Source organism: Plasmodium knowlesi, assembly GCF_000006355.2.
Source record: "Plasmodium knowlesi strain H genome assembly, chromosome: 11".
In the NCBI taxonomy this organism is placed as follows: Eukaryota; Apicomplexa; class Aconoidasida; order Haemosporida; family Plasmodiidae; genus Plasmodium; species Plasmodium knowlesi.
This window is the reverse complement of record NC_011912.2, coordinates 1,186,081-1,204,618: the sequence shown is the minus strand read 5'-3', so window position 1 is coordinate 1,204,618 and position 18,538 is coordinate 1,186,081. Positions and strand designations below refer to the sequence as shown.

The 18,538-nt window shown below is 37.3% G+C and overlaps 4 protein-coding genes across 4 annotated transcripts; all 4 read left to right on the top strand.

Moving 5' to 3' along the window:
• Positions 1 to 815: 815 nt before the first annotated feature.
• On the top strand, positions 816 to 3,743 carry PKNH_1125300 (GAS8-like protein, putative; the record flags this gene model as incomplete). The annotated part of the gene is made up of 11 exons (XM_002261393.1): positions 816 to 878; positions 1,021 to 1,131; positions 1,277 to 1,458; positions 1,682 to 1,868; positions 1,996 to 2,069; positions 2,278 to 2,374; positions 2,526 to 2,610; positions 2,767 to 3,014; positions 3,125 to 3,187; positions 3,345 to 3,458; positions 3,642 to 3,743. The coding sequence occupies 11 exons, from the start codon at positions 816 to 818 to the stop codon at positions 3,741 to 3,743; spliced, it is 1,326 nt and encodes a 441-aa protein (XP_002261429.1).
• Positions 3,744 to 5,905: 2,162 nt separating this feature from the next.
• On the top strand, positions 5,906 to 8,037 carry PKNH_1125200 (sphingomyelin synthase 1, putative; the record flags this gene model as incomplete). Its single annotated transcript, XM_002261392.1, has 4 exons — positions 5,906 to 6,230; positions 6,394 to 7,163; positions 7,576 to 7,701; positions 7,840 to 8,037. The coding sequence occupies 4 exons, from the start codon at positions 5,906 to 5,908 to the stop codon at positions 8,035 to 8,037; spliced, it is 1,419 nt and encodes a 472-aa protein (XP_002261428.1).
• Positions 8,038 to 9,355: 1,318 nt separating this feature from the next.
• On the top strand, positions 9,356 to 10,561 carry PKNH_1125100 (sphingomyelin synthase 2, putative; the record flags this gene model as incomplete). Its single annotated transcript, XM_002261391.1, has 1 exon — positions 9,356 to 10,561. The coding sequence occupies one exon, from the start codon at positions 9,356 to 9,358 to the stop codon at positions 10,559 to 10,561; it is 1,206 nt and encodes a 401-aa protein (XP_002261427.1).
• Positions 10,562 to 11,820: 1,259 nt separating this feature from the next.
• Positions 11,821 to 12,972, top strand: PKNH_1125000 (conserved Plasmodium protein, unknown function; the record flags this gene model as incomplete). Its single annotated transcript, XM_002261390.1, has 1 exon — positions 11,821 to 12,972. The coding sequence occupies one exon, from the start codon at positions 11,821 to 11,823 to the stop codon at positions 12,970 to 12,972; it is 1,152 nt and encodes a 383-aa protein (XP_002261426.1).
• Between the last annotated feature and the right edge of the window lie 5,566 nt (positions 12,973 to 18,538).

Genomic DNA, 18,538 nt, shown 5'->3' with positions numbered 1-18,538 from the left:
TACTTCTTTACCCTGCTGGGTACACTTACGAAGTACTCATTTTAGGAAGTTAGAATTTTTTTTTATTTTTATAAATTGCACCTAGTCGAATTTCACAAAATGAAAGAGCTCTCCCTCCGATGTTCATTTTGCTCAACAATTTAAAATGGACTTTAAAAGGAGGTACATATCGTCAGTATAATTTAAAAGAAAAAAGTATATATTATTTTTTAAATGAGTGTGGTTACTCATTCCTGTGATTGTCGCCTTGCGCAAAAAAAAAGACGCGTAATCTCTGTTAATACTCGGAGGAAAAAAAAAAAAAAAAAAAGGCAAGGACGCGCATCGGTTGATAGAGGTGACATACAGCGATGCAGGTAACCATCACGCACCCCGTACTCCTTCGCATATCCAAGAACATAACGCTTTTCTCCCCTTTGTAAAAGAATGATCTCAAAATACAAATTCACATCTTGCATAAGACGTATGTCCTTCAAGTGAAAGACGCCCGAGTGATTAGACAAATCGGGTTCAATATTGCTGGAAAAAAAAAAAAAAAAAAAAAAATGTGCTTATATAACTCGCTGCATACATTCTTAGTTTCTTAATGGGGTATATTTTTCCCACACTCTCACATCCTTTCTTCTAACGGAGTTCGCTTTGCTAAAAGTATTGTCAACCCCCCTCGCGCAATCCTAAAACATTCTGTTGGGGCTAAAAATAAAAACAGGGTTTCCAACAAAGTTTCATTATCTCCCTCTATGAGGGAAGAAGTGCCCACACATTTTATAAGTACACCCTGAAGGGGAAAAAAAAAAAAAAAAAAAAAAAAAAAAATGAAGAAAGGGACAAAGAAAAACAGTGCTAAGAAAGAGGAAAAGAAGGTTCTCCTAAAAGAGGTAAAGATAATAAAACTGGCATTCAAATGTACCGAAAAAAAAAGAAATAACACATAATGTATAATTGCATCCAGAATGTTACACATGGCGTTAAATGGGTATGCGCATTTTGTGACACCCCTTCTCCACGTCCCTATTGTAGTTGAAAAAGTTAAAGGAAGATCTCACTGCAGAAAATAAAATTGCCGATGAGATTAAGGAAAAAATTAAGAATATAGATGCAACGGTTTTTTTGGGTTACCACGACATAAAGGTTTGCATCATGGCATTGTGCTGGAGGGGGTTCGTTAGATGAAAAAGGAAGAATAGAGAAGTATAACTTTGTGGCTCGCTTTAGACACAGATGTTTCGATTCCTATACATCTTAACTATTCGACGCATTACCCTCTTGCCATCAGGTCCTAAAATTGGAGGAAAAAAAAAAAGAAATCGAGCTGGAAGAAAACAAGTCCCAAAAAATCCTCTCCTCCAGAAAAGTCGAAAATGTCATAAACAAATTTGTGCTCAAATGTTATGAGGCATTTTTAGAGAATTTGGCCAAAAATGAAATGGAGCTTCACGGCTACACCCAAATTTCCGAGTAAGAGATTGCCGATAGAGGGACGGCTATGACAGGCAAAAAAGGAAGAAGTCTTACCAAGTCCATTTTACACTAATGACGTTGCTTCTAGGAGAGGACGAGTACATTCTTCTGTCCTCGCAAATGTATTGCCGCGCATAAAAAATAAGGGTCAAATATAGATCTACATGTTTGCGTCCCTCTTTTTCGCCCTCTCGCCCAATTTGCTGTATCCCCTTCAAAGGGAAGATAAAAAGAAGCAACAGGAAAACAGGGACTACGAAAAATTAACCACCGTGACGAGCATCCAGCATTTGAATAAACTAAATTCAATTGTCCTCTCACAAAATGAAATGATAGCGGAAATTAACAGGAGGTTTACTAGGAGCCTTAAGAAGGCCAAGGAAAATTGTTCCCGGAAGATTAATATAGTTAGTAGGCATGCCAAACGTGCTGAAGTGCGACGACGTTTTTTTGCATATAACTCCCCAACATAACAGATCACCCCCCTCTTCGAAATCTTGCGTCATAATTTTTTTTTTTTCCTGCCCTGCTCAGGAAAGGGAAAAATTAGACAAGAAAAGGCAAAAAGTAATTTTTAAATTGCAGTCCGAAAAAAACGAGGCCATCAAGTATTGCCAAAAAAAAAAAAAAAAAAAAAGTTGTTAACTAAAAAAGAGGTTGCCATTCTTCATATGTAAAGGGGCAGTGTGTGTGTGTGTGTAGGTACTTGTGCACGAGTGAGTAGCGCCTTGACGGAGGCACAACGAACCGAAGCGTACCAATGCAAAGCGTAAAAGGCTCTCCCCTTATGAGTGATAACCCAAAATTTCAACCCAGAAACATCCTCGCAGGGTACAGTGAAAAAATTCTCAATATGCAAAGCTACTTTAAACTAATTCTGGACGACCAACTATGGATTATTCAAAAGTTGGAGGTACTCTCCGTTATCACCAGCCTTATGTTTCCAAACTGATTTTTATCTGGCATGGCATATGGGTGTTGTTGAAGAATCCCCGTCTGTATTGCCTTCGGGACAAATGACTATGTTTTTACCTCCTTTCCTTCGGTGCCTCACCTGTTAACAGAATGAAAAGTTGAATAAGAGGAAAATCTTCCTCTCGAAAAAGAAACATTTGGAAGAATTAAAAAAGGATATAGTAATTCACACAAGTAATGCAAAGAAAGGAAACTTTTTTTTTTTTTTTTTTTTTTCCTAATGAGGTGGAACTTTTCATCGTTGTGAGGCGCTTCTCGCTTGTGTGCTGACATATAAAAGGCACCACCATGACGCTTCCCTCAGCAGACATACCAACCCATCTTTCTCAGAAAAATTAGAGCAGCTAGACAAAGATGTGGGCATCCTTGAGAAAAACATCGTCGACTATGAAAAATTGAAAACAGATTTAAAAAGAATCAAAGAAAAAAGGAAAAAACAACAAAAGATCCTAACGGAATTGAAGCTCGAATCAGACATTAAAAAAATGCTCTTGGCGAAGATTTCTAGGGAATACGAAGCTGCGTATGCGCGAAGTAGGATGAAGCTGTATGACCACCTGCAGAGGGTATTGTTAGAGGTAAGAAGAGGGGCTCCATGCTGACTTGCCTACGTGTATCTTTAAATATATGTATATTTATATGCATGTGTTTGTGCGCTCCCTCCTTTTTTCAACTTCCCTATCGAAAGAACTACTTCTTGGAGACGAAAATAAAGCTGAAGAGTGAAGCCCTGGAAATAAGCAACATCGAGGTTACTCACCATTTTTCGCTTAAAAAAGAAAAGGGCATATTAACATCGTGCTACGTTATTTTGCTTCGTTTAGCATCCTACAAAGCATCCCCCTCGCAGTGCATCCTCACTTATACATGTGGAAACCGCCCGTTATGTGTCTTCTTCCCTTGTTCAGCTTTCCAAGTGGAAGGAATCAGTGGACCCTAAACAGAACGAAATATTGAACAGAACACTGAGGAAGAAATTCTGCAAATTTGAAAAGCTGAGGAAGGAAGTCGATGATTTGATAGTAACTACTAAAGCGGAGCAAAAGGAATGCCGCAATTGGGAACATTCTTAATTTGCAAAGATGGCATTTGGGAGTTTCCAATTTGTAATTGCGGGTTTTCACTTGAGATGCGTACACACGGCGAATACGCCTATTGGTCAATTCTTCCTCACCAAATGTATTTTTTCTTACCCCTCCTCTCAGGACGCAAATGAAAGGAACAAAGAAAACTACGAAGCGATTATGCACCTTAACTATTTCTCAAATGAAGATCTCGACGTTTTGAAAAGAGAAAGCGTGTTTTAAGGAGGGTAATTGGGGAATAAAAACCCAAGATGATCTAATTATCATGCTTGCAAAGCTGCTAGCTTCTTATATAGGAGAGGTAGAAACAAAGCAACACAAGGCAAAACAAGTGAAAGCAAAATAAGGAAGGACTTTAACATCAGTTCATTTCGAACAATGAATCAAAACATTGCCTTCAGTGTTGTGAGATATATATGTGTCACTTTTTTTTTTTTTCCACCTACATTTTATAATTCCTCGTTTTTTCTCATTTTGTAGACTCATAATGTGGTTGCTTTTTTTTTTTTTTTTTTTTTTTTTTTAACAAAAATGATAATCCTATAACTGTACGTAGATAACAATTTGTGTGCATTTATTTTGGTCATTTAGGGGAAAAGGGGCATTTGCCATTGGGGGGTAACTCCTTCCACATTTTGGTCACTTCGATTATGTGCGTCACGCAAAATGTTGTAGGATGAATTAGCGCTTGTTTTTAGCATTCGGCGGCTGAGCGACGTCGGGGGGGAATTAAGGAACTGGGAATTTTTGGAAAATTGGAAAATGGCAAGGTAGCAATGTCGGCAATCCGCTGCTCAACGTGGTCCCATTTTCACCCGTCAAAAGCAAACACCCGTATGTACTAAAAATACGTGCGCATGAACGAATGGAGATACGCCTGAGTGGCAAAAGAGCTCGGCACAGAGGTAGAATTCGGCCCGTACCTCGCACCCAATCATACCAAAAGTGTGCGTTCACTATTTTGACGGAAATCCGCCCGTCTCTACCCTGCGCCACATTTGTTTCTGCTCACAGAAAGGGAAAAATAAGAGGAAAAAGTGGAACAGCGCTAGAAAATGGCCGAAAGAAAACAGGAAAAAAGCGCAAGCAGGGAATAAAAAAACAGTTCGTATAGAAGAAAAAGAGCAGAATGATTTAAAATGATTTTCCAAAAATGTCAAAAACGACAGAAGTTTCCGTAATTTTTATCGTCTTTACTCGTGCATTCCTTCACACTCGATTTTAGTAGAAATAAAAAAAAAAAAAAAAAAAAAATGGAAAATTTTTTGTGCCATTTTTTTTTCCCCCTCCGCTTTTATTTTCTTTCCCTTTTTTTTTTTTTTTTTTTTTTTCTTCCATTTCGTTCTCCTTTCTTCTTCCTTTTTTTTTTCCCCCCCCCCGATACGTTTTTTCTTCCTTCTTCTGTTTTTTTTCCCTTTGCCCCCCTTCCTTCCTCTATCACATTTACTTCAAAAAGGTAAACAGTTGGATCGGCACGATTGAAGGAAAAACTGAGGAAGTGTTCAGAAATGCGGTCGAAAAAACGTTGAGTTGCCATTGCATATGCATATATATACCACAGCACTGAGCATGTAGGGTTCGACACGCAGGGCTACAAATATTAATTGACAGAGAAACGCTCAAAGCAACAAGTAGCCACCGAAGAACATGCAATTAATTTCCGCAGACGCAACTGGAACAAGGGGAGCCACGCATTTCAGCATATTTTGCGCGTTCTGTTATGCGGACTGTTTCTATTTGAAGTTACTCCTTTTCAGCACATGTCCTTTATCGCCAGTCCATTTAACAGCACCTCGCTGTACTTGTACTTCCCTTTTTTTTGCTTCCTTTTTTTTTTTTTTTTTTTTTTTTTTTTGTGTCCTTTCGAAGGAGCAATGTGAAATTCGTGCTTTCATACATTTATGCACGCCATTTTACCGTCTATATTTTGATTTACCACCTTGCGCCTTTTAAAATGCGTAAATTTGGGGCATAATTGGGAGGTTTACAAGTTGTTTAGATTCTGTTCCTCTACCTTCTTTCTGTCCTTTCCATGTTTTCACCTTTTTTTATTGCTTGGCTGCCTTGATCACCTCGTTCCCAGACCATTTTTTCCTCCCCTTCCGTTTCATTATCTACCCCGCGAGTTATTCCCTGCACCCCCTTATGAACTTGGGTGGATCAGTCTTCCTCCTTTTCGCCACATCAACTGCTTCTACCCTTTCTCTGCTTCCCCTCCCCTATGTGTTACACCCGTGTGTTAAACACCTGCATCAAACACACATACACCACAAACGCGCTGTGCGTTGATATTTATTCTCCCACACCCTGGAACCCTCAACCAACAAGGCTCGCTCGCTTAACAATATGATAAAGATAAGTTAAAGAGGGAACACATAAATAAAATGATAGAAGGAAAATTGAACTCGCGCCCTCCGTCAGATGGCAGTAAAAAACCCAGCTCGAAGTACAAAGCAGGAAAGGGTCGTCAGAGCAGGAAGGAAAGCGAAGGGAAAAATCTGGAGCAAAAGGAGGACATGCAAAGTGCTATCGATTATAAGAATAACTTGAACACGGAATGCGTTGGCACGTTGAACTCCAAATTTATTGATGACAGAGATGGAGACAATAATCAAACGGATGCTTTTTCCTATAAAAAGGAAAGCATGATGAGGGCATCTCAGTCAACTCATTTCGGGATGCAGGATGATTTCATCTTAGAGGACATAGGTAATTATGTGAGGAACGTCGAGCTTTTTGCACGGATTATAGGTGCGTGTATATCGCATTATGCATACGCAGACAGGACTCGTCACAGTGTACAGCTCTGCGCGTAATTCCCCATACTGCTCGACACATATCAACATTTATATCCTCCTTCCACCCCTGACAGACGACTCCTTCGAGGAACGAGAAAATAGCATCAACATAGTGGAGGTGAAGAGTTCCAGCGCGAAAAGAAAAATGCTGAAAACTTTATACATCCGATTGATATACGCCTTGTTGTACACAATATTTGGCATACTCATCCAGTGTTACTTTATCATACTAAGTGACACGTACTACAAGACGGGAGACGAACCGTTGAAGGATAGAGTCCACGAACTGTACAAAGAAGTACCATCATTTATGAAAGCAGCATTTATAAATTCAAATATCATGTTTTTTCTGATAATTACTCTATTGAGATTTGGCCTATTTTCTCCCATTTTGATTTCGATTAGTATGTTTATAAGACTACTATTAATGCTCTCCTCCATCTACTGCGTAAGGTCAATCTTTATTTATGTCACGACAATCCCATGTCCAATACCTACCTGCCAGCCTGTCAGAAATAAAAATTTACTAGAAAATTTATATACTACTTATCTGATAATAACTGCGCAAGTGTATGAATGTACAGATTTGATAATTTCTGGGCATACTGCTTTTACCACGGTTTTAAAATTTTTTTGGATGTTTTATGAAAAGAAGATTTACATAAAGGCGGTGCTTTTCCTTTACTGCCTATTTATTTATGGCATGATTGTGATTTCCAGATTTCACTACACGGTGGACGTGCTCATGGGCTATGTCTTTGGCTCCACAGTTTTTCTCTTCTATCATTGCCTGTTGGAAATTGCCGCCAAGCGATACGCCAAACATGGGTCCTTCTCCATTAAGGTAAGGGAGAGCGCTGTACCATTCATGATGAGCGGTCCCTTGCTGAAGCGAGTTTTATGAATGCATTTGTCATAATTGTAGCCACACATGCATACCCAACGTGTGGATTTGGCATGAAAATGTTCTTTCCTGTAATGTGGACAGGCGTATTACAACCAACCACCGCGCAACATGTGATGTGTAACCTTTTATTACGTGGTGCGCGGAATGAGTAAAAATATGAGTCCACCCTTTTAGCCTGTACAAACACCCGAGAAAGACAAAAATTGTTTTGTATACAAATTGAGCATGTACCACATCAGGAGTGCCATGATTGTGCATATACATTTTCCTCATCGTTATGGGAATACTCACTCCTCCTCCTTTTTTTACTTTTTTTTTTTTTTTTTTTTTTTTTTCGATCCCCTTTTAGAATTCAAATTACGCAGCATCCTTTGTCGAGCGCTGCGCAGTGTTCACCTACTTCATTCAGATAATAGGGTTCATGGAAGGATTGGAGCACAGGCTGAACATGGCCGCTTCGTATGACAAGGAATGGGTAAGTAGTGCAATCTGCGCAACGGCTTGCTCTATGCAATCGTGAAAGTGTTTATATGCATATGTACATATTTATAATTTATGTGTGTAGTTTATCACATGTACGGATATTGCCCCCACCACCATCACCCCTTTACAGAACTGCTTCTGTCCGTGCAAGCCAGTGAATGCAAAAGGCCTCATAATAAAAAAGAGGACCATGAACAACGAAGAGTATTGCGATTTTAGCGACCACTTTTACCATTCCTATGCCGGCAGCGGGTCCTTTGATCTATCCACCCTTAAGAACATTGCAAACGGAATCAAGCGCCTGTGTGGTATCAAGAAGAAGAATTAACTCGTCTTTGCATATGCTCATATACATATGCGCATGTTTGTGTGTGCGTGCCCCCGCTTCTTCGCGCACCAATTTTTTTTTTTGTCAATTTGCGAAACAAGCATAAAGAGTAATTAAGTTTTTTTTTTTTTTTCTTATTATGCCTTTTCACCGTACATACCTACACCCCAGCCATAGCGGTACTCCATAGTCCCCATCTATTAGCACATTTGATACATTATTAAGTTAACATTTAGTATTTTTTATAATTTCGTTTTTTCATTCTGTGTCTAATGTTTGATCCATCGCACCACGGTGCGCATTTGTATGTATATGTGCCACTCCCATACGATGTGCGCAGATTGCATTCAAGTACCGCCTCCTATGACGGATTTGATGTTTTTATGAATTCTTTTAAATTTGGCTCCCTTTAATTTTTATTTTAAAACTCTACCCTATGCTGTGTGAAGCATGCGTATTTGAGGGGCAGTGCGCGCGCAAGTACGTATGCACATGAAGCCGAATTGTTAATTTTTTTTTTTTTTTCTTTCCCTTTGGATCTAATTTTTTTCGCCAACTTTATTATGAAGTATTGATCTGCGCATTCCTACACCTTCACGTCTTTTTTTTTGGCGTGTCTTCTTCGCAGCTCCTCCTATCATTTTTTGTTAAAATTGAAAACTTAAAAAATGGAAAAAATAAGCACGAAAAAGCACTGTGCGCGTAGTTACGCATTAATTTTTTTTTTTTTTTTTTTTTTTTTTTTCCTTTTTTCCTGATTCGCATGAGCTAGCGTTGCGAACATGTAACACACAAAAAAACATCAATTCAAAACGAGAATGAAATGGACAAGTGCACGTACCTACAAGTACGCATAAGTAAATATGCTCACGCGTGTGTACATGCACTTGTCCATTTCATTCTCGTTTTGAATTTGTACATGAACAACTCGAAAAGGCATTCCTGAAGCCCTGCGAGAGACTGACTTCCTTAGCATTGAAAAAATTTTGACTTGCTGTACAAAATTTCTGTTATTTATGTTGTACGGAAGACCACGCACATGTATATGCAGGTGATTTTCCCAACCTTTTGGAAATGAACTTTTACATTCTCTTCGTCCTTTTGTCCCTTCTCTCCGTTTACTTGTTTTTGTGTTCACCCATCACTCGCATCCCTGTGTAGCTGCATAAGAGCGTACGACTGTTGCGATGATAGCGCGCTTTCGCCATGTTCACTCGATATTGTCACGCTTATACAATTTTGTCACGATTACGCAACTGAGTAAGAAAAAAAAAGGAAAAAAAAAAAAAACTGCACGAAGAACGCGGAACATACCAAAATGACGATCGAATTTAAGGGGGAAAATTATGAACAGTCCAGGAAAGAGAATGAAGACAGGAATGGCTACACAACTGGCGATAACTACAAAATAAATGTAGACATAAAAATGAGTAACTTTGCCTCATCAAACGGAACAAATACAAGTAATGGTGACATGCACAATTTGACAAAGTGGAAACTATTCAAGGTATTATTCCTAAGGTTAGCAATCGCATTAATATTTTTAGTAATCTCCTTGATCATACAAGGATTTTTCATGATATATAGCGATTCATATTATAAGAGGTACACCACACCGTTGAGTGATCGAATTCACAATTTGTTTGAGAATCCACCTGAATGGATATCTTACAATTTGTCAAACAATTTAATAGCATTGTTGTCAATTACTTTCGTACAATTGATTTTGTTTAATAGTGTGTACTTGTCTATGGCCATTGTTTGTCGCTTCCTTTACATGCTGGGCTTTTTTTATTTATTAAGGGGCGTACTTATCTATGTCACTTCCCTTCCAGCCACATTGGAAACGTGTGTGCCTCTGGAAAGTGGAAACTTTGCATTTAATTTATTGCAAATAGTTAAAATAAATATGAACTTAGTTTATGTATGTTCTGATTTGATTATATCTGGTCATTCCTTTTCAACGACCATATTTTTATTGTTCGCCCTTTTTTACATGAACAATGTTGTACTAAAGACCCTGATAACTTTCTTATGTTGTTTCATTTATGCGTTCATAATTATTGGGTTTATCCATTACACTTCCGATGTGTTGCTCGGATTTACTTTTGGCATTTTTATTTTCACCTTTTACCATTTAATGCTAGACATGTCTGCTCAATATTACATTTTTAATAAATTATTTGAAATTAAAATTATTTCAAATAAAAAAAATGTGCAGGCCAAACCGTTTTTTTTAAGATGTTTTCTTACCAGAGTGTTTATAAGAATAATTCCATTACTTGAGGGATTAAATTACTCTATAGATTATGCGATAAGTAAAAATTCAGACTTATCCATATTTTGTATTTGTGAGAAGGAGTTCGCTATGAGTATGCCCGCAACAGCATGTTCTTCGCAGGAGTCCTCAGAAGAAAATAAAATTTGTGTCAATTATTCTGATCATTTATTTCATTCCTATGCTGGGGATGGCACGATTAATTTTTTGTTATTCAAGTTTTTAAAGACAATTAAAGTGAACTAATCATTGCAAGTGTACTTTTACGATACGAGGAAGATTTGCCACCCCCAAAGAAGGGGATACCTCTCCCTGTCCTTTTTTTTTTTTTTTTTTTTTTGTTTTTGTTTTGTTTTGTTTATTTTTTTTTGGCGAACTCTGGTAATTCCGTAAAATGTGTTATGCCCACTGTTTGCATATTGATAAGTTGATATACCCATTACATGCGCGCCACGCACGTGAGAGTATGCATTTGCCCTTGTCGCGCCGTATTAGTCACCTGAACCTACCTCCTTGGTGATCCCCCTATTATTTGTGCATTTATTTGTTCCTCTTCAGAAGAACGGGTACAAGCCAAATTTCGTCTTGTAAACTGAACGATAAAATTTTAAGAAACTTTACAACTTCAAAAGGGGCACACCGAAGAAGTTAACGTTTAAATTTTTTTTTTTCAAGCACGGGCGAGGTATGCCGCCCACGAGTACGATTTGGTTACGCCAGATGTTGGGAGCACCTTCTCAGCTCACCGCCTTGGCTCTACTGCTACTGTACTGCCCCACTGTTCCTCCCCCCTTCTTGCCGGAAGGGAGAACATTTTTTACCTGGGCGAACTTATCCTTTCAAAAGTTCACGCGAGTGCTGTGCACAGGGACATAACATTGAATGTCGCAGAAGCAGAGAAAGGGAAGGGAGGCTTTCCCTTAAGAATATTCGTTCCAAGACGTTAATGAAGGGAAAGCTCTTCTGAAGGGGGATGTACCAATTCCTTTATGTGTACAACTTACCGATGCCACTACATTAAGTGCACGGGACTATTGGCTAATCTACCTACGCGGGTTCGGAATAATCCTTTTAAGGTCTTCCTAGTCATTCCCACTTGCGGTAGAAGGATGAATGGGGGAACAGCCCTATGGATCAAGTAAAAATCCGAAGGAAAGCATAAATGTGACTACACACCTGTTGTTGGAAGTGTACATCGAAATGAAACAGACCCGTGGCATTGTTCCTCCCCCCCACCTGCTCCATACGCCTGTGTGCATCATCCGTCTTACTCTCCAGTTGTATGTATATATTGAAGTTTAGCTAGATTAGGGTACGCGCTTTTTCCTGCGTCCAAGAAGCATGACAGGACGACTTCATCAAGATGTTACATATTCAATTTAAAAATTCCAAATGCGGAGCAGCGCATTACACAGGGAAACATGTAACGGAGGGATTGACATAGAACCATTTTTTTTTTTTTCTTCTTCTTTCTTTTTTCGTACGGAGGGTGATATAAAATCCTAATGGAGAAGCTTGACGGCATCGCAGAGAAATCTGACAGTGGACCCAACAATGCTGAATCGGCGAACACCACCTTTTCGTTTGAGATGCTCGACATAATCATCACGGGCGGTAGCACTAATAGGTCAAAGTCGCAGGGGGAGCGGACGAAACATGTGGCAAAGAATACGACTGAGAAGAGGTCCTTCTGTCCATCCGGGGAGTGCGTAAGGAATTCAGGGGAAACAGAGCAAACAGGGCAAACAGAACGAACAAAACGAACAGAGCCAGAAATATATCGCCTTAAGCAGTGCACCAGCAGTGATGAAGATGCAGCTGAATTGAGGGAGGGGCTCCATAATTTGGGGGAAAAGGGGAAAGAAAGAAAAATGGTCTATAGTATGAATGCAGAAGAAGGAATAAAGGGAAGTCCGGAGTTCTCCCTTCTAGATAACTTGTTGCCTGTCGAGGGAATCCCTTGTTTGGCTTCATCTAAAGGGGACATGCCATTTATAGGCGATCAGATGAGATGCCTAAGTAGTGGCAGTAGTAGTAGGGAGAAACATTACCACACAGATGAGAAAGGAGACAAGCGTAATGATACGGGTAGACGGCGTGGAAGGCATGTGGACGAACAGGACGTGGATGAGGAAGTAGCGAGAATAGAGCAGGCAGATGAAGAAGTGATCCTCTCTAGAAGCATCCATTGCACCAACTGCAAATACTACTTAAAAGAATTAACGACCAGGAACTACATGAACTTCTCCCACATGGATCAATATATTAGGGAGGGAGAGGGGAACCTACTTTTATTGAAAAATAAAAAGATTGAAGAATTAGAAAGTAGGAACAAATTAATGAAGCGCAAAATAGGGGAGTTGGAAAAAGAGAACAATATGCTCAGGAGAAAACTCGGAATACTCGCCGGTAGCGTAGGAGATTTAAGGGACCACATTGACAGAGTAGTGGAGAAGAACAAAGTGCTGAGGAAGGTGAATAAGCGGCTGCGCGTGGATCACCAGAAGGGGAAATCGTCTAAGGAGGAAGTGGGAAGGGTGAATAAGGAAAGCACGAATAGAAGAAATTCATCTTCTTCATGCCATGGAGGACAGGAACCTCTGGAAGAAATTTTCGAGAACTCAATCGATAATGAATTATTTGAGGAACTTCATTAAGCACAGAGGAGCAAGGGGAAGTCTGTTCATTCGGAAAAATGGAAGGCGCATATGGATGTGAAACTACAATTTGTTTAAATTAGTTCTTCATATTGGGGCGCGCGAAATGCATATCCATGTGTTACAAAACCAGAGATTAATCCATCCCTTCCGAAATACCCGCAAGGATGATTTCTCCCACCTATGTGGTGCTTTATACCTTTCGTATACATCTTCAGAATAATGTAGTTTTAATTCCTTTCTCTTTTCGTTTAATTAATTTTTCTCTTTTTTTTTCACCTTTTATCCATTGTTCCTATATTAGTAACCAAGTGCGAATGAGCACACAGACCTAAACTTCCTTCTTTTTTTTGTTTTCTCCCTTTGAACCTCCTTTTTCTTTTCTTCTTTTTACTCTTCTTTTTTTTTCCTTTTTATTTTTTGTTGGAAAAAAAAGAAATTAATCTTCCCCTAAAACATCTAAATACCAGGCCATATATTGTTGTTCTTATAAACTGGAACCTTATACCCTAAAAAATGCGAAATCTTACACATATACACCGTAAAATATTATAAATCCCGCAACCTAAAAATGCGAAATCATAAACATCCACTTCCTCATCCATTGAGGTATTCACATATTTGTTTATTTTTTTATTCAATCGTTGTGTAAAGTTGCCCCCAATAGGTGTTATATCTTGTTCTTGTAAAAAAAATGTATGGGACATCCGCGCGCGAGCGTTCGCGCCCGCACCTCCGCACGAACACTATATTACGATTTCCGCGAAAAAAAAGTGTGGAAGAACGCTTTTCAAAGCACAAATAATTAGACCTTAGAGGAAGAAGATGAAAGAATAATAAAGATTATAAAAATTATTAGGACAAAAATTTTGTAACAAAAAAATTTTAATGAACACTTTAGATGTTCAGTAAAAGGAAGTTGCAAAGAAAAAATAAGAATAAAGTTAAGAATTTACCCAACAAATCAAAATAAAGTGGAAGAAAGAAAATTATTTTTTCTCTTTTATATTGATTACACATGAGCGTAAACATTTCCAAACAATATAAAAATTTTTTAAAAAAATGAGCAAATAAAAGTGTTCAAAGTAACTTTTTAAAGAAAAAGGAAAAAAAAAGGAAAAATATAACTTTTCTCCTATACTGTATGAACTGTGCGTGGTAATTTTCCCCATCCTCCTCCAGACGGGAACATTACATTCCACAATGTGTTACATTAAATATATATATGTATATGTTCATTTAATATGTTTACATCACATTCCGCAATATGTGCTTACACATTGCAATGTTACATGCCGCTTCGGTATTATATTCTTCCATAACGAATATTTCTGTGATTTTGCCTTTTTCCATGTCGTTGTTGTGGTATTGTTGTTGTCGTTGTCAGTTAGGTGGTTTGTTGTGATTGTTGTGATTGTTGTGTTGTGGTTGTGTTGTAGTTGTGTTGTGGTTGTGTTGTGGTTGTGTTGTTGTTGTGTTGGTTGTGTTGGTTGTATGTTGGTTGTGTTGTGGTTGTGTTGTTGTTGTGTTGTTGTTGTGTTGTGGTTGTGTTGTGGTTGTGTTGGTTGTATGTTGGTTGTGTTGTGGTTGTGTTGTGGTTGTGTTGTGTTAGTATGTTGGTTGTGTTGTGGTTGTGTTGTGGTTGTGTTGTGGTTGTGTTGTGGTTGTGTTGTTGTTGTGTTGTGGTTGTGTTAGTATGTTGTGTTGTGGTTGTGTTGTGGTTGTGTTGTTGTTGTGTTGTTGTTGTGTTGTTGTTGTGTTGTGGTTGTGTTAGTATGTTGTGTTGTTGTTGTGTTGTTGTTGTGTTGTTGTTGTGTTGTGGTTGTGTTAGTATGTTGTGTTGTGGTTGTGTTGTAGTTGTGTTGTTGTTGTGTTGTGGTTGTGTTGTGGTTGTGTTGTGTTAGTATGTTGGTTGTGTTGTGGTTGTGTTGTGTTAGTATGTTGGTTGTGTTGTGGTTGTGTTGTGGTTGTGTTGTGGTTGTGTTGTGGTTGTGTTGTTTGTGTTGGTTGTGTTAGTATGTTGGTTATGTTAGTAGGTTGGTTATGTTAGTATGTTGGTTGTGTTGTGTTAGTATGTTGGTTTTGTGTTAGTATGTGTTGGTTGTGTTAGTATGTGTTGGTTATGTTGGTTGTGTTAGTATGTGTTGGTTGTGTTGTGGTTGTGTCCTTGATCCACTCCTGTGGGTACACTATCTATTATTGGTAACCCTGGGCTAGCATCATCTCTCTACCTGGTCCCATCATAAATTGTTCATAGTCTATGTTGTACACAATGGGCTCTTGCTCTCTCCTTCTGCGCAAGGCTTTCTTACGTCGACACTAATAGAATGAAAAGGAGGAGAGGTATGAACACATGAATATAAATATATATATATATAATGTGCTTAATGCTATATTATTCAAAAGTGTAATATACATAGAATGTTCTGCAGTTTTTTTTATTTATTTATTATTTTTTTTTTTTCGGTGTATGAATTAAGAGTATGTATACATATACATACATATATACGTATATACATATATACATATATACGTATATATATATATACATATATACGTATATACATATATACATATACACATATGTGTATATATATATATATATATATATATATATATATATATATTTACGTTTACCTCATAGCACATGTAAAAGAGTAGGCTGCATAGAACGATAAATAAACCAACGGCAAATACAATGGGTGCTGCGATGTCTTCCTTAGAACATTTTTTTTTCCCGGAGGCACCATTGTCATGGGCATTATTACCTCCGTCAAAAAAATTTCTAATAAAATTGCATATATCAAACCACAAATCTTTATATGCATTCCAAACAGTGACCGGCATGGTCTTCACTTGTTCTAGAAACGTATCCATGGCATTACTTCACTCCACTTGCCGCTATAATAGGGTACTGCAGTATGGAATTTGGCAATATTAATAATTGAATAAAATGCACTTTGGCCCTATAATACAAGGATCCTACGTCTTCCTTGAATACTTCATATGGAAAATCCTTCCGGTGAAAATATTTAGAATTGTGCTCAATGAATTAGGTTGTAGTCTACATTTCCCTACTAGTACTATTATATACATTTAACATTCTTTACCATATGAGAGAAATTTTATATGGGTAATTTCCGTATTTACCCAAATGGTCTAACAAGGGGCTTCACTACTCCATAATTATTATAGGGGCAATATTTACATGTAATGCAAATAATCCGGTAATTTTTTTTTTTTTTTTTTTTCCCCCCTCTAAGTATATTTCCTTCCTCTGTAGGTATGAATTCATATATTTCCCATGTATTATACTTTTATCTTTAGTACTAACAGTATTACATTAGCATATAGGCTCATTGTCATTAATCTTCCACTTAACATTATAATCTCCCATCGGATAATAAATATTGCTCAAAAATAAGGGTCGGGGGTGGAAGAATTTATTGCACTAGTATACAAATTGAATAACTATTTATTAAGCCCCACCATCACCACCACTCTACTACTACAAAGGAAAAAAAAAAAAAAAAAGAACAAAAAGAACAGAGAAAAAACAAAGAAACAAGAAAAAAAGAATTCCTCGCAATGTTCTCATTCGCACTTGAAGTCTATACTTGCACAAGAGGGGGTTATGACAGTGTTGACCAATCTTTACATTTTTTCTTTCTTACTTTTCCTGCTGCATACAGAATGTCGGGGGGGAAAAGAAAAGAATTTTATTTCCCGAATCTATTATTTCCTTATGGGAAGGAAGTTTCCCCCCGGAGGAGCTTTTGTATAAGGGAATTTCTTCTAAAACCTTAGTCTCCCCTGAAAAAAAAATTTCCCATAAGCTATTTGCTTTTTAAGGGAAGTTTTCTTCTTTAAAATTCTTTTTTCTTTTAATCTATATTTTCTGCGGACAGTTCATTCCGAATCACATAAAATTCTTTCTATAAATTTTTTTGAGGGAACTCTATAGTAGAAACTTTTTTTCCCCTAATTTTCCTATATTTTAGGGGAGCACTAGGAAATTTTCTTTTAAGAAATTTTCATTTAAGCAATTTCTTTGGGAAGAATTTTTCTAAACACTCGGAAATTTTAAATTTTTTTGGGGGAAATTTCTTTCTTAAGAGGAAGTTTTTTTTTTTTTTTTCTAATCTATCTTTTTGTGCAGAATTATTTTCAGTGACTCCCTTTTTTTTGGAAGACATTCTTTTTTTTTGGGAGGAATACATTTTCTGGGAGGAATAACTTTATTAGAAAAAAGAACAATTTCTTGGAAGGTCCTTTTTTTTTGACAAAAAAAACATCTACGGAAAGCTATATTTTAATTAATATTTTTTTTTTTTTTTTGAAAGAATTTCATTTTTTCGGAGGAATACATATTTTTTTAAACACAAAAAAAAAAAGATTTCTTGGAAGGTCTTTTAATTCCAAGTTCCTTTTTTTGGGGGTTGACGCGCTATATTCGCTTTCTACGTTTTTTTTTAAGAGTGGTTAATTCCTTTTTCTTAAGGGGTTTCACCCTTTTTCCTTATTTTCACAACCAAAGTATTGGAGAAAAGTAGGGGTGGAAGAGTGTAGGGGGGGGGCAGAAGTAAAGAAAATACAGGAGTGCATTGAATGTTTAAAATTCTATAATATAGCTCTTCTTTCCACTCGCAACGTGTTAATTCTTCATGAGCGAACATTTCAAAATAAAAAGAAGTTTATCATCGGGGCCCATCCTCTGGAGTAGGGGGGGGGTGGGGACGAAATATATACATATGTACCTCCGAATGAGGAACGTAACAACATCATCATACAGACCGTTTCCATAGCGCACTTTCCCCCCCCGGAGCTTATATATATATTCTTCCTGCCGAATATATCTATTAATTACTTTAGGAATTTTTTCCCTGAGAATTATTTTTCTCCTACGGTGACAATAGTAAAAAGAGTAAGTATATTACGACAACAGTATTGTGCGCTCTCTCTTCCTTTTTTTCACCCTGTATGCTTATTCTATATTTTTTTCCCCTAATTTAATGTTTGTTAGATTTATCTCGTATATTAATAATAAACATATTCCTTTTTCTTTTTCTTCCCTTTACCATACATGCGTACTTATTCCCTCCTCTTACAATAATATACATTCTAAAAAATTAAAAAAAAAAAATAGAATGTTGGTAAACGTGGTATTTGGAAGTATGTTCGGACATGGGCATGTTCTGTACATGATATAATATGTTCTTTAAACGATGTAATGTTCTGTATAGGGTAATGTTATATAAATAATAATGTTCTATACATGGTAGCGTGTTTCTATATATAACATTATGAATGAAGGAAGAAGAGTACAAATAGAAGATGCCCTAAAAAATTTCATGTATACAATTAATTTTTTGAAAATATTTAATATGAACTGCATAGAATGCATAAAGCGCATGCACTGTAAGAAGTATATATTATTGGAATATACATGCACTATTTAGGAATACGCAATACGGTGAGCATTCCTTCGGGACCTATGGAAACAACGTGTAAGTAAAAATTCTGTACCGTTGTAAAAATATTGACCAATTCTAAATGATCTTCAAGA